Below are 14827 nucleotides of genomic sequence, written 5' to 3'. Positions count from 1 at the left end.
AATACATTTCATTCATACTTACATTCAAGTTAATTTAATGTTCTTTAATACAATAATAGTTCTACCGTTCAGGTAAGAAGAAAAAAAAAAAAAAAAAAAATGTCATCAGAACTAGGCCTGTGCAAAACTTTTATTCTCTCAAAATTTTTACGAAAATACGTTTACGATATCGAAATTTGAAAATACTTAAATAAAAATGGATAAGATTTTTTTTTTATAAACATTGAATATACTTGCAATGTTGGTAAAGAATGTTCACAACAATGCTGCAGCTCATATGATCACTCATAAATATCTACAATTTGCAATTAGCTGGGCAATGATTATATAAAAACTAAAAATAATGCATTATCTTATCGTAAAAGACGTAAATGTAATTTTCAGCAAGAAAGAACCATACATGTAGGATGATAAAAATTGGCGACAAAGCATTCTTTTCAACATTAATTTACAACCAAACTCAACTCTAATCAAATTCGCAAAGGTTGACATATTTTTCAGGAATGGGATTGGCTAATTCTCAGCAAACGGTTAGCTAGAATTTATAAATTACTTAGGGTATTATTAGCAAATAAAATACAGAAACTATTATGTATATCACGTTTCATACAAATAAGACTACCAACCAAGAAAAAGTTCTATTGTCTATCGATTATACATCATCATTATACCAATGAATATATGAGGCAAAACTTAATTAAAGTTAGGCATAAACAAAACCGATTACCTAAGAATCATCAAACATAAAAGCAATAACTTAGCACTCGCTGTTAGCTATGAGACAAAAATATGTAATAATACAAACATGAAGAGCTATCAGTGTACAGTATAACAAGCGTTGGATACCATCTGGAATGGTAATGAATATATGAAAATGCAAAATAATATTATGTCCAATTATTGATATGTGATCAAATTGGGAATCTCTTGGGAAGTCTTGCTTGGACCCTTACTATGGTACGAAACAAGTATGCAGCATGAATCTTGTGACGAATAGTTTCTTCTAAATTATAGTTAAATTTTTATGAACCACTTTTAATACGTGAAATGCGTTTTTTTTCATCTTGTACAACTCATTATTCTATACTTATATTGAATGTGAATGTATCCGAGCACGATTAAAATCCATTACTTGTAAAGTAGGAGTTATTATCATGTAGCACTGTCCTGTGAACTTTTGTACCTACACGTCATTAATAATAATTATTAGCAAAAACAATCCAACCACAAAACTACTCCAATCTAGCCATTTATTAGCAGAAAAGAAACTCTTAAATCACTAATGTAAAATAGTTACTGAAATCTTGCAAGCATTTATTGGTAAACAAGACTTGTAGACAAAAACTTCCAGCAAATGTCATCGCACAGGACTTTCATTACATAATAATAGAAGTAATAGTAATCATAATATTGATAGAAATTAACAACTTTGGATCACTCAGCTGACTCGAACATGTCAGTTAGCTGAGAAATGATTATAAGTAAGCCAACCAAGCTGTGTCACTTCTTTTAAAGCTCGCATTTGCATTGGACGTGGTTGAAAAATTGGTAATTGATATTCTTTTCAAATATCATCGAGAAATATCCAATCTAAGTACTAGAGATTTGCCTAAATTATCAGCTTAAATCTTTGCCATACTTGAATAAGTAAAAAAGTAGAGCTAACGGTAAACAAGGAACGTCCCAAAATATAAATTAATTTCTTTCCAGTATAACTCAAGATGACTTTAAAATTATTCGAATCTCTGGTGATCCAACTTTAGCTTACATAAAGCGCGACTACCAATAGATACTGACTGAATGGCGAATTTCTTTCATTCAAGATTAATATAAAATTAAATAAACTTATCCAATGAGAACTATCAAATTTGTATAATGTAAAACAACAGATTCTCGTGAGCTCAATACTGTGCAAGCTTTAATCGACAGCAATTTGGCTGTTATCATACTAGCTTAATGTAGAAAAAAGTTGACTCTTGACAGAAGAAAAAATAAACGTAAAATAGATCATTTATATGCAGGGATTCTGTTATCAAGACACCTAGCCTAATGTGTTAAGGAAATGAAACACCCTCAAAAGTTGACAGATATCAGTATATAATTCATAAAATATTACAAACTGAACATTTAATACGATGGTCGACTATGAAATGTAAAGTGTGTTATCCTCAACTCTATTAATCTTAAAACAGTTACTTTTTTAGGTATGTGACAATTTTTAACAGAAGATTAAACCAACTGAAAGAATCTAAACGAGACCAGTTCAAAAATCCTACCTAAACCTTGTTTCAGTCTTAAATTCATGCTTAAGTTATGATAGGATCCAATCAACTAATGAATTTGATGATGTCAACTCATATATTCATAACACAGCCAGAGGGTACCACGAATAATACCTAAACACGTATTCGCATGTACAAAACTTTTTAAGATATATTTAAAAAAACGGAACGTACCCTAATACGTTGGGGTTAAATTAAATTTCATATGTCTGACGCAAATGCAAAATTATTTATTAAAGGAATCTCTGCGATATTGTCCTACAAGTTTTCCCAAGAATGAGTTTTATGAATTATAAACAAATATGTGTCAGCCATCAAGTGTAGTGCGTCATAACATCAACGGGTAAACTTCTAGAAATACGCGAACGACTTAGGTGTAATAATTGTTGTGTATAACCAAAATATTCTGTTTCCTAATTTGTAAACTGTTTTTTTCTTCAGATTTTTTTTTCTCATATATTTACTGTATTATATCGATCCCCGTACCCCCCTCTCCTCTCCCACGACGCAACCGCACACATTCTTGATTCACTTCAAATTAATTTTATCAGAATCTCTGAGCATTCTTTTGGCCGGTGGTTCTTCGATCTGAAATTATTAAAAAATCCAAAAATATAACACTTAATTCGTTCAACATTTCATTTTGATATAAACGATGTGTAGTTGGAGACTTGCTGTCTTTATCACATCTTTTAGCATACCTCGTCATCCAATCCAGGAAGTTGGATTCTGGTCTCTGATGCTTCTGCAGGCTGTAAGTAATAAATAGTACCGTTGGTTTACAAAATAAATACTGATAAGCGACAATTAAGCCATGCTGCATGTTATCTGGAGTAAATGACACACTGGGTGTACAGATCCATTCGCAATAATATAATTCAACGTTTTACATACAAAGGGATATTAGATATTTTTTCATGTTCAATTGACTTATCTTCGAATACCTATATTTCATCCACAAAATACATTAAAGCCCCACCTCAAGCAAGTAGAATAAAAAATTCGAGGAAAGATAAAAAATTTACTGCAAATTGCATCATTACCTGTGCATCAATACATTCCATTTCTCCGATTTGCAGCTTGAAACGCAGATTAACATTGTGTATATAACATGTTATATGTAGGATGCACAGAATTGAAAAAAAATTAACTACATTGTAGCAATACTAAATAGTACTTATTGCTTCAATATTAATGAAAAATGCTGACACTCTTATGAAATACTAGATGATAGCGTTCAAATAACGTCGATCAAGAAACAAATATAATATCTACGATATCTTAGATTAGATCCAATTTGTTTTTGTTTTTTTTACACAAAACTATCTGTTGAAACAAAGTCCTGATTTATCTTTCAATTTTTTCGAGAATGAACATCTCAAATATGATTTAGACTTGCTCAAAAGAGACCCACATCTTTTGAATTAACCGGTGGACATTGAAATGTAATGAAATGCCTCAAATATTACAATTGGTCTTAAATACAGCGATTTGATTTCAACATTCATACTATTGGGCAATGTAACTATTATAATAACTATATCGATTTAAAAAAATGACTTACTCTAGCGTCTGTCTCATTCGGTCCAATGCCTACTTCCTTTTGCTGTTTTGATTTCGTCCTACGTTGAGGTCTGTCACTACCGATGTGTGTATTGTGAAGTAGACCTTTCGCTTTGGGACTGGACATATTTACTTGCATTTCAGCAGGCAGGTAATTTTTAGAATTTGCCAAGAGTTCATCAGCTTTCTTGAAATACATTGTAGGAATGCGGGTTTCACTCGGGAACTCTTTCAAATCAAAGTTTGTTGTCTTCGAAAATATAACATTCATAGCTAAATCACACACGGCCCATAATTTCTGGAAAAAAAAATAAAGATTATAGTTCATCCATTAATTACTAGGCAAGGCTACAGAAGCCAAGTTCTCTGATCACACGCGAAACAATTTCAAACAAACGTGACTCTTTGCTCACATAGTTGACATTGTCATCCTCTGGTTTCAACGCATCCTTGTGACTTTTCATTCGCTCGATCAGGTTTTTGTAAAATCCGTAACAGTAGAATTCATTTTTGGTTATCAACGGCTCCAGAATGTACCAAAGACACTGCTGAATGACCTTAAGTTGGCTCGTGTCATTATAGTTTGTGAACTCGGGATCGTGTGCCAGAATTGGGACCGCAAATACCAGCATGTAGTCAGGTAGAATATGGGGTAATTGACCTGGAGGCAAGTAATAAATACATTAAGGTAGGGTAATGATCAGTACCAAAGAGTATCCCTGTTTAAGTGGGGCCAAATTTTTAAACTATCTGTTCAGAAATGTTTTTCAGGTCACAACAACATGTGGTGGGTGACTCATTTGTTGTTCAAATTTTACTGCGTTAACATTCCAAACTTCCGTTTTATACTTCCAACACCTCTCATGAAATCAATTTTTTTTTTTCAGAACTTTGTCTCTACTTTTAGATGCAACAAAAACATTCTTATAGCCTCTGAATATCTCTTAAAGAATTAATAAATTGTTCTCCTTACCCATCGCTTTGTCCACAGTTCCCAGTGATAATGTTTTTACATAGTCTCTTCTTTTGTTAATATCTGTTTGCATGTATGTTTTCAAAAGATATTTCAGCCTCTTATCTTGCTCTTTACCAGCGAGTGCATAATACCCCATAAAATCAAGGGGTAAGCATTTATTTGGTATCCCTCTGCCCAGACCTTTGTGAAGTTTACCTCCGAAAGCTTCTCTGACCTGTGGGACTTCATCCTGAAAATAACGTATTTAATTTTAACAATTCAGTGTCAGAGCTGCTCCTTTGTTTTATTATAGCTTTTGATTAATGCTGCTGCTCCATGAACTTACAACCATGAGTTGGGATAGATTGTAGAATTGCTCCGCTGTAAATTGATCTCCTACTCCCTTCTGCTCGCATATCTTAAGCATCGAGCACCCAGCCTGCAATCTGAGCCAGCTCATCTCTGCTCTACTTAATCTGCCTTGTTGCAATAGGTCACCTTTATTTACTACAAATGCGTTAAGCATTCTGAATGTTTTTTGGGCGGAAAGAACGTCACTCTTAAGTCCCAACAGCCACCTGGCCATACATTTCAATGCTTCTAAACGGCAACGCGTTTCTTCAGGTAATTGATCTTCTCGACACCAATCACCTTCTATAACATCTGTAGTTTGTTCACTGTTTTCCTTCACCAGGAGTTCTTTGACGATCTGAAATGTTAAAATGATCACCATCAAATCTTGTTACTCGAAACGCTCGAAATAAGTATGAAATGTTGAACGCACAAGGTTCTATTGCTTTAAATAATGTCACTTCGTTCTGATTGATTTCATGTAACGACGTAAGTATTTGCATTAAGTTTTTAATCAACTTACCTTTCTGGAGACCATGTTTTTTATTTGTATTTGATACTTGTCAGGCAAATTGTAGGCGATATGTCCCAATGTAACAATTGACGTTCGGTAATGTTCTGAAGTTGGTGAGAGTGTGTTTTTGATCCTTTCAATGATTTCGGGGAAAATGGAATCGTGAATGTTCGCCATGTTAACAAACAAGCACCTGATTGCCTGTTTGGCTTGTTTCGGAGTGCCAGTTTCAGCGAATGTTTTACACAAAGGGACCATGAGGTTCATTATGTCAGGAGCCACCTCAGACAGTGATTTATATTTTCCCAAAAACGTGAATATAGAAAGAACCAATGGTGCGACCATTTCATCATCAAGCTCCAACAAGTTGACCAAACGCATTAGTATATCGGCGTGAAGGAAATGTGGGCCAAAAACGAATGATAACATCTAAAAGGTGACAGAGAATTTTTGATTTTGTATGTACATGATACGATAAGTTAGATCTACGATCATGCGAAAAATATGGTATAAATAATAATTCTGATTTTAGCTGAGAAGATGAAAACTATTTAGATTTTCGTAATTAATCAAATTTATTTACCACAAGCAATCTCAATCCCTTTTCACCAGCGTTGTTTGGATTTAATCCGACTTCTTCAATGACATTACCTCCTTTTAAACAGTCCAAGACATATCCAATTAATACCTAAAAAAGAAAAAAATTTGAAATTCAGGATATTCGTTACACGATTCAGGTCATATACATTTACATGCAATGATTTTCATTCTTGTAATATTGCTTTCCAAATTTTCAATATATTTACCCGAATTGCTTCTTCATCTATCATGACTGAGCTCACTCTCTCTAACAACATTTTAATTGTGTTGTAGTATAGATTAGTCATAACCGGTTGACCCAGCTTCTTTAGAACTAAACTGGTAGTTTCTGCACATTCTTTACAGGTAACATTAGGTTGTACAATGGTTTCCATTCCTTGAAGCAATGTCGGGTCTTTCTTCATATGAAGGCTAAATTTCTGTAAGAATTCTTGTGCCTTCATTGGATCTGGTAGGAAACGTGATATCTGTGAAACTTTGGCCAACAAGTCTCGGTCACGACTGGGAGATTCTGGCTTCTTTGTAATCTCTACCCATTCGACAACAGATCTTCTCACCCTATTGCGAAAGAATATCGGATGAAATATATATCGCTTTGTCCTAGAGTTTAAAAGTGGAATTTGAACAAATCTACTTACGCTAATTGATGCTTTTGCAGCTCAACAAATGCTTTTGATGCATGATCATCGATAGTTCCCAACAAGTGATACAGTTTTTTCATTCTCTCTTCTGGGCTTAGTTGGTACGGTACTAAACATGTATTAAGTAGCCTTTCGACAAGTAATCTATCTTCCATTCCAGCCATGTAATATCCATGCAAAATTTTATCTTTAATCCAAGTCACTGCCTTTTTTGTAGCTTGAGGTACGTCAGCGTCGTTGAGATGCTTTTTGTAAATCATTGCCAACCCCGACATAGCTTCCTTCCGAATTTTAAACTGCAAATTAAGTGTAATTTATTAAGAATTCAAACTTGACACATGTCCTTGACCAAAATGCCTTAAAAAAAACTGTTTGTATAATAAATCTTACTTTTTTGTCCAGTGTTCTTTCCTTCACAAATTCCAGCAGATCTTCACTGTCTGACACAACTTCAAAATCTCTTCGTGCGGTGGTAACAATTGCCATGACGACTTCGTACCTTACGCTTTCGTCTGCGTCATGTTGCCTCAATTTCAATGTATCGGTAATGTCTTTTCTGAGCTCCGAATGATTCAGTAAGAAATGCATTGAATACTGAACACACTTTATGCGAATTGATACGCTTATGTCGTTAAATCTACCTAGAAACGCTCGCCACAGCTGGGTATGCTGTATGGCTAGCTGCGATCCTTTTTCTGAAAACATTCTAGCAAGTAAAGCTACGGCACCCAGCCTCTCGTTCTCCAAAGATGATTTCAGTTTACATTCCAACTGTGGAAGGACGGATAGCAGAACGCTGGGACAAATGTGATTCAATTCATATATTAAGTCATACACTTTTTTACATATCTGTAGACCTTTCTCTTCCTTTCCAAGAATCAGCACGTGATTAAAAAACTGGAAAATTATTGAATTTTCACATAATTATTAATGACATTTGAAATTTGTCAAACTTGAAAAAATCTTTCGCTGTTTCTCTGTCTACTCACCGCTTGAATATATGGTTCCAGAGTGTCACTGCACTTAATCACAAGTTCTTTTGCTAACAGGTAAGCATTCTTTTTCTGAGTCTTATTTGGCTCTACAATATTCATCAGAATTATGTCCAATAACTCGTTTCCAACTATATCCGATTCCGTTATAAGTGGACATAAGACATCCAGCATAAAACTTTTTACTTTTCCAGAGTGCTCGTCGCTGTAACGGTAATGACGTGAATATTTTAGTACAATTTTTTTTTAATGCAATCGTCATTTGGAGCTGTTTTATATTAAATGTGTTCCAAACAACATACTGAATATTTAAACATATAATCCGCTAACTCGATTCGTAAAATCTGTTGATTCACATAGAAACTAAGAAAAATTTAATTGATCTAGTTTCTTGCAGTAAGTAAAACTCGCTATATAAAATTTTCCGATGTATTAGGAAAGTGCAAGTTTGATCCTGAAATGTAATCAAATTTACCTAATTAAATACTACTTACTTGACTATTTTAAACATGAGTGAAAATAACGCGCAGAATATTTCTTGACAATCTTCCAGTTCGAAGCACATGTTGAAAGATTTCACGTATGCCAAATTTTCAAGCAAGTAAAAGTACCGCTTGAATGCCGGATCTTTTGGATCCTTTAGACCTGACAGTTGTTTGATGAGAAATAAAAATATTGTCTTCACCTATTGAATGAAAAAACAATAATAGCCCAATATTAGGTAAGTGGATTACAAGTCGATAAAATGATTACACGTCCAATTGTCCATTGTATGAGACATTGATTGCCAAGTGTTACACCCAAGAAATATGAATAATATATTCAATGCTATTTAAATATCTATAACTACGAAATAATGCTAATCTATTGTTAATCTTTTTGTAAATGTGTTGTGGAAAAACAAAACACATGTTGCATAAAATAATGATCTGTCAGAGACAGATCAGATGACACAATTACCAGCATAATTTAAAATCCATACATATTTTTACGTGTTTCCCTATAATTCACAATGAACAGAAAACATTCATGAAATTTTCAGTTTAGCTGATATACTTGACTTTTAATAAGCTTGTCGACATTTGTCACAACTATTCTTATTTAGATTCAATATTATTTGATTCTTGCATCTTCCGTTCAATATAATAAGATATTTGAACCAAAATAAATTTTTATTATGTTAATATTTTCTATTAGAATTATGTTATTTATTTACCTGGTCGGCGTCTTTGTACGGAGCCTCAGGTGCATAAACTCTGAGAACATCAGCAATGCAACATGCAATTAATAACTGTACATCTTTACTTTGGTGCATGAGGAAATGATCTTCGGCCAAGTGTAAAGCCAATGGAATGTACTGCTGGTACATTCCCTCATCCTGACCCATAGCTTGCAGGGTATGTGCCAATGTCTGTTCAAAGTTTGAAAAATTTCATTGGTAAATCAACAGAAAGTTGATTATCTTTGTGCAGAAATAATTTTACACTTAAATTGAATATCGCCAAAGCCATGGAAAATGTTATTTACCTTTAGACGTCTGATTAATTCATCCGGACCGAGATCTTCCGTAACGGATCTGCACCCTTGGGGGTAAACTATTTCTGACATTTTATCAGCTATGTTCCTTGAGGGTTTTGAGAAAAAATTTCTTCGTAATTAGTAGCCTAAAACACCGTCCAAACTCTGCAAAATATGAAGTAAACAAATATTTAGAAAAGTTCATCGATCGGGATAGTGTAATTGTAGGAACTATAAACTGTATGATAATATGACGTAGATACCATTTAAATAGCAATAAATGCTGTTTTCAAAAACACATTTATGATCTATTTAACAGTCATGGAAGGGAGCATGTGGAAAACAAATTGCTCTTAGAATTTCTTTTTCATGGAAAAAGCTTTATTCTTCCTCCTTTTACCACACCGCCATAAAATTTCTTAACTAATTCCTGGACTTCCCCGGTTTCCCTGATCAATAGCAACTATGAATTATGATGACCCTTTCTAGCTGGAAAGCTAGCTACCTTTCTTCAATAAAAAAGTATGCTTTGTTCAAAAATTAAAATATCAATATACATTTATCACATCTGCTTCACAGAAAATTTATGAAAATTTCATTTCGGTACAGTCAGATAGACAATTGATGTGATTATTCAAGCAGATCAATTGCTAAAGTGGTTGCAATTATCAATTTCACATTGGATTATAAATATTTCTAAAACTTCGACAATTTTATTGAAATTGAAAAAAACTGAAGCAATAAGATAAGTACAATGCCTAAAGAATAGATCCTGATGACTGGATATGCGCAAGTAAGAAGGAAGCTTGAATTTTCCTTTAGCGACCAGACGTTAGTGATGAATTTAAGTGAGACATTTGATCGTTCCTGAATTCAGTCTAGCCCAAAATTGGACTAGTTTATCGATTTTGTTTTTAATTGTGTCATTGGACCGTGGAATTATATTCGCGACAATAAATCGCATTTATTCACGTACATTTGATTGATGAATAAGTGAACCAAATGCTGTAGTAAAATAAAAAAATATGCGAATGACGGTACACTTTGTTTACCTGTCTATTCCATCCAAAATTTAAATAATTACTATGAGGCATGATCCAATATTTCAAAAGCTAATACAATTCAATTAATAAAAAGTAAATTAAAAAAAGATATCGTGTTGGATTGTATTCAGGATCACATTATATTGGAATTTACATTATACAAGTTGTATGTGTAATTTCTATTGCAAGCATTATTTGAACCTATGAAATCACGTTATAAAAGTCAAGTGTTCATTGAACAATTATTGATGTGTATTACTTGTCAAATACTTTGTTGCTGGACAAAGAAATAATCAGTGTTTGAATACGTCTGGTGGATGGATAAAATGTAAACAGTACGCTGAGATATTTTATAAAAATTGAAATTTTTTGTAGGATATCTTTTCAACGGATTAACTAAAGGTATGAATTGAATATAACGACTAATTGTAGAAGTATTAAGGAATCTGAATGCAATCGCCATTATTAGTTTCCCTAGTATAAATACTTACAAGACATAAGGTAGGGAACAAAACTAAAATGAATTCAATTATGCAAGGATAGTTGATCTAAGAAAACATCCTAAGCCATAAAACAAAGAAGAAAAATTCAATAAGTATTCATCAGGCACATCATTCCTTTTAGTATGATTTTTGTAATATTTGATCAACTGAAAATCATACAAGGCTGAAGCTGACAGCTGAAATTAGCAGCCGAACGTTCTAATATTCACTGAAATAAGATAGTGAAGTCCGAAAATCAAAATTTTGTAAAATACCTTGAACTTCCAATATTTCCATAGAATTACGAGGATAAGACCAAACTGCATTTTTCTATTTCAAAAAAGTTTAACAAGTGTTGCTGCTAACTCTGGCTGCTAGTTTCATACAAGAAGTTACAGAAATGATTGACCAATGTTTTGCTACAATAGCAGTCCTGTATATCCATCGAAAACTATAAAATATTATGAATATTCAACAAGTATAAACGACAAGAGTGGGGAAAGTCTTCTTTTTTTTTTTTAAAAACTACTTCTGAAAAACTTCCCAGAAAGTCTCCAGAAATATTCACATGAGGCAGTTAGCATTTGATAAATATTGATTTTCAAACATATTTCGAACTGATTTAAAAGAAGTTTACAAAACAAATTTTTAATGTAACATATTCTTTTATAACCTGCTATAATTGCTAATACATTTTGAACCAGTAGGATAACCACAAGCGAGCTAAGCTTGAAAATATATCGACTTTTCTCAGACAACGGGCAATATCGTAAAAGCAGTAATGTAATAAGCAGCAATTGCAGTTATATTATGCTTCCGGACTACTGTTAGCGTGATTATTAAAAGAAAAAAGTTCTTTTCAAAGAATCATTTGTTTGCTGAAATGGTGCATAAACATTTGACCAGTAAAAGCAAAGGCTTCGCTTGAGTTGGGGATACTGAAGCGATGCTTGCTAGTGATTAAAGTAGTAAAGTAGAGTAATTTTGATTTTGTAACGAAGAGAAAATTAAATACATACGGTCGATTGTTTAGTTTAATTGTAGAGTAATTGGATATTTCCTACACGAAAGAAAATCTACTCACTTATGATGCGTGATCACTGCAATGTGATAGCAAACTTGTCAAGGGACACATATCGAGTGACTATTTAGAGGTTATGTCGGCAGCCCGTGAATGATTGCGGCAGGTACGTAAACAATAGTGCATTTTTTTAACGAGATAATGCCATTTTACGAAATCGAATCAGTCGAGTGCTCGATGTAATCGTACCAATAGTGCATATTAGAGTGGAAAATTTTACCTCAAGATATGCATAGACACCAAAACGCCTGACACTCAAAATATCAATAAAGCAAATATATCTGTCGGGCTACCACACGACACTGGCTCAGTTTTTGACGTGGTAAAAACAATGCGCTTCACATTCACCACTAAACTCGATTACCGAGGATTTGCCGAAATTTCACGGATTTTTCACACACGCTAGGCATGATAGAGTACCTGGTATATCACAAAAAACGTTGCAAAATCAGTTTTGTAAACGGTTAACCGTGTCAAAGGACGCGACAGAGCATTCAATGCCCTGAAGTTACCTATGCATGGCCACGTAAGGAAAGGCTTTCTTACACGAAAAGTCAAAATTGTCCAGGGACGAGTTATCAATCCTCGGCAATTTATATTATCGACTGCAAATCCGCCATCACTTTTCCTCTATTATTAAAAATACATGCTAGCGAAAAATCTCACGAATTTACAAATATAATTCATCGGATCAAAATACATTCGTTAAATACGGTCGTTGCAGTTTACGTGTATCAGTGGTAATATTTATTGCGGGATGTCAATAGCAAACCATACATAGGTTCGAATTCGATTGTAAATATTCGACCTCAGAGTTCTCCTAACGGGACAAGAAACTTTGTATATTTTTATAAAAAAACTACCAAGCAGGCTCGTCGGAATATTTCTGGATCGCTTCGGCGGCATTGAACCCCTTCAATATCTTGAAAATTCCATATTTCTTTCATAAATCGAAGTTGCACGGGCAGATAGGTAACGGCATCGAGATATCGGTCGATACTCCGCACACCAGCTTCCGGATCCCGATAAACGTCGGACTCTTTCTTGTTGGACACGTGCGACGTGTACGTAAACTGGTTCAGCGCTGATCAATTTTTCTCTATTTCAAATTGATCATCTCGACCGGGAATCAAACGCAGCAATGGTGAGCCAACGTTTTTTCACGGAGCATTCAAAAAGGTTGACTTTATTTCTCGAAACTCCCGACGACGCGCAATAAACTTCGCCAAACCAAAGTTGGGTTAGGCGGCGTCTCTAGCCATGTATGCCTCTTAGAACCTCAAATCGCTACACATATTCGACTGTCGTTAAACGACGATCCAGCTGAAGTTATTTTGTAAATTTATGAAATCCTAATCCATGCAACGAATTTTTTTGGATTTCGAAATATTGTCATTTTTTACGACTGTCTTGAGTTGAGCCCTGTTTCGTTGACTTCAGAATGCTGGGAATCTCTTTTAGTCCAAGACTAGGGTGAGAAAAAACCCGTTTCTCTCAAAAGCCCAATAACTCTGTTTTTTTTTTTTTTTTTCGTCCATCTCAATCCTGACCGCATTATCATTAATTTTGACTAAAAAATTGAATCTTGTACCTGTTGGTACCTAAAGCTAATCATCGGAGAAAGTAAATTTAGAAAAAAAGTAAATCGTAATTTTCTTAAATCCGTTAAATATTAAGATTTTTTTGTGATCTATCAATCTTAATATACTTAATAAAGTAAAGTTTCCGTCGCATTTTATTTTCTTGCATATGGATTGTTGCAAAAACAAAGTCACATTTCTACAGTAAAACGAAACCAGGTGTAATTTGAGAATTTTATAATAAGCCCACAACGTCTGAACACTTGAATTCTTTTATTTCAAAGTATAAAGATAATAAATTCAACAATATTGCCTTGTGTATTTAGTCACAATCAGTAGTACCTTGGAAAACTTTTTAAAACTATCATGATTTAACCATCTTACAAAAGTCAATCAAGATTATACAATAAAATGATTGTGAAATGTTTCAGGCAAGTCTTAAGACAGATAATCCAGAGAAACCTGGTCAGGAAACTGCACCGATCCATCGTATCCGTATTACGTTGACCTCGCGCAACGTCCGTTCCCTTGAGAAAGGTAAATGAGCAAATATAATTAATATTTATTTTTTTAATTACTCAAATTAAGTTGCACAGCCTAGACATTTTTCATTATTGCAATTCTTACATAAATTATATAGTACAGCAAGAGGTCTGTACAATTTATTCAAGTGTACTGTTTTTAAAACCATCAGATTTAAACTCATATTCAATTTGAAGTCTAATCCTTTTTAACTACCCAAAACTTGAAATGTGGTAAAGACAAATGATCAACTGAAAATATAAATATTATAAATTTAGACACAGACGTTTGCATAAAGTTTAAAAATTAGTATCGCATTTAAATCTAATATTCTTTGAAAATTCACAGTGTGTACGGAGCTTATCACTGGAGCTAAGAAACAGAAGCTGAAGGTGAAAGGACCTGTCCGTATGCCAACTAAGATTCTTAGAATTACGACGCGTAAAACACCTTGTGGTGAGGGTTCGAAGACTTGGGATCGCTTCCAGATGCGAATTCATAAGAGGGTAATTGACCTTTACTCTCCGTCTGAAATCGTGAAGCAAATAACCAGCATCTCAATTGAACCTGGTGTAGAAGTTGAGGTTACCATTGCTGACGAATAAACTATTGAAATAAAATTTCAAAAAAATGTTTGAATAAAAATGAAAAAAAGAAAACACGTGTATCTGTCTCACTATTCCCTGTACCTGTAAAATAAGAC

The 14827-nt window shown here is 33.8% G+C and overlaps 2 protein-coding genes across 7 annotated transcripts; one reads left to right on the top strand and one right to left on the bottom strand.

The window, feature by feature from the left end:
* Positions 1–1124: 1124 nt before the first annotated feature.
* LOC124407568 (sister chromatid cohesion protein PDS5 homolog B-B) lies at positions 1125–12703 on the bottom strand. 5 transcript variants are annotated; one of them, XM_046883824.1, is made up of 17 exons: positions 12569–12703; positions 9426–9581; positions 9115–9309; positions 8393–8583; positions 7896–8103; positions 7297–7803; positions 6904–7202; positions 6472–6823; positions 6249–6353; positions 5675–6094; positions 5147–5509; positions 4819–5050; positions 4259–4506; positions 3847–4143; positions 3326–3361; positions 2984–3034; positions 2205–2870 (listed from the first exon to the last, which is right to left on the bottom strand). In XM_046883824.1, the coding sequence occupies exons 2-17, from the start codon at positions 9504–9506 to the stop codon at positions 2811–2813; spliced, it is 3645 nt and encodes a 1214-aa protein (XP_046739780.1). In that variant the 5' UTR covers positions 9507–9581; positions 12569–12703; the 3' UTR covers positions 2205–2810. The 5 variants fall into 5 exon arrangements, with proteins under 5 accessions (XP_046739783.1, XP_046739780.1, XP_046739778.1 ...); XM_046883822.1 differs by lacking the exon at positions 12569–12703 and adding an exon at positions 12243–12562; XM_046883823.1 differs by lacking the exon at positions 12569–12703 and adding an exon at positions 12026–12231.
* Positions 12704–13009: 306 nt separating this feature from the next.
* LOC124407572 (40S ribosomal protein S20) lies at positions 13010–14783 on the top strand. Of its 2 annotated transcripts, XM_046883835.1 has the most exons (3): positions 13010–13166; positions 14034–14139; positions 14473–14783. In XM_046883835.1, exons 1-3 carry the CDS (start codon positions 13164–13166, stop codon positions 14727–14729), a joined length of 366 nt encoding a protein of 121 aa, XP_046739791.1. In that variant the 5' UTR covers positions 13010–13163; the 3' UTR covers positions 14730–14783. The 2 variants fall into 2 exon arrangements, with proteins under 2 accessions (XP_046739791.1, XP_046739790.1); XM_046883834.1 differs by lacking the exon at positions 13010–13166 and having other exon boundaries at positions 14025–14139.
* The last annotated feature ends 44 nt before the right edge of the window (positions 14784–14827 follow it).

This window comes from Diprion similis, chromosome 6 (genome assembly GCF_021155765.1).
Source record: "Diprion similis isolate iyDipSimi1 chromosome 6, iyDipSimi1.1, whole genome shotgun sequence".
NCBI lineage: Eukaryota > Metazoa > Arthropoda > Insecta > Hymenoptera > Diprionidae > Diprion > Diprion similis.
This window is presented reverse-complemented; position numbering and strand designations above follow the sequence as displayed.

Excerpts from the sequence above, each read along its gene's own strand:
- LOC124407568 (XM_046883824.1), bottom strand. The coding sequence starts at position 9,506 with ATGTCAGAAATAGTTTACCCCCAAGGGTGCAGATCCGTTACGGAAGAT. Across the intron at positions 6,824-6,903 it reads CTGCAAAAGCATCAATTAGC|GGTGAGAAGATCTGTTGTCG; the intron begins GTAAGTAGATTT and ends CTTTCGCAATAG. Across the intron at positions 4,507-4,818 it reads AACTGTGGACAAAGCGATGG|GTCAATTACCCCATATTCTA; the intron begins GTAAGGAGAACA and ends ACTTGCCTCCAG.
- LOC124407572 (XM_046883834.1), top strand. The coding sequence starts at position 14,025 with ATGTTTCAGGCAAGTCTTAAGACAGATAATCCAGAGAAACCTGGTCAG. Across the intron at positions 14,140-14,472 it reads CGTCCGTTCCCTTGAGAAAG|TGTGTACGGAGCTTATCACT; the intron begins GTAAATGAGCAA and ends GAAAATTCACAG.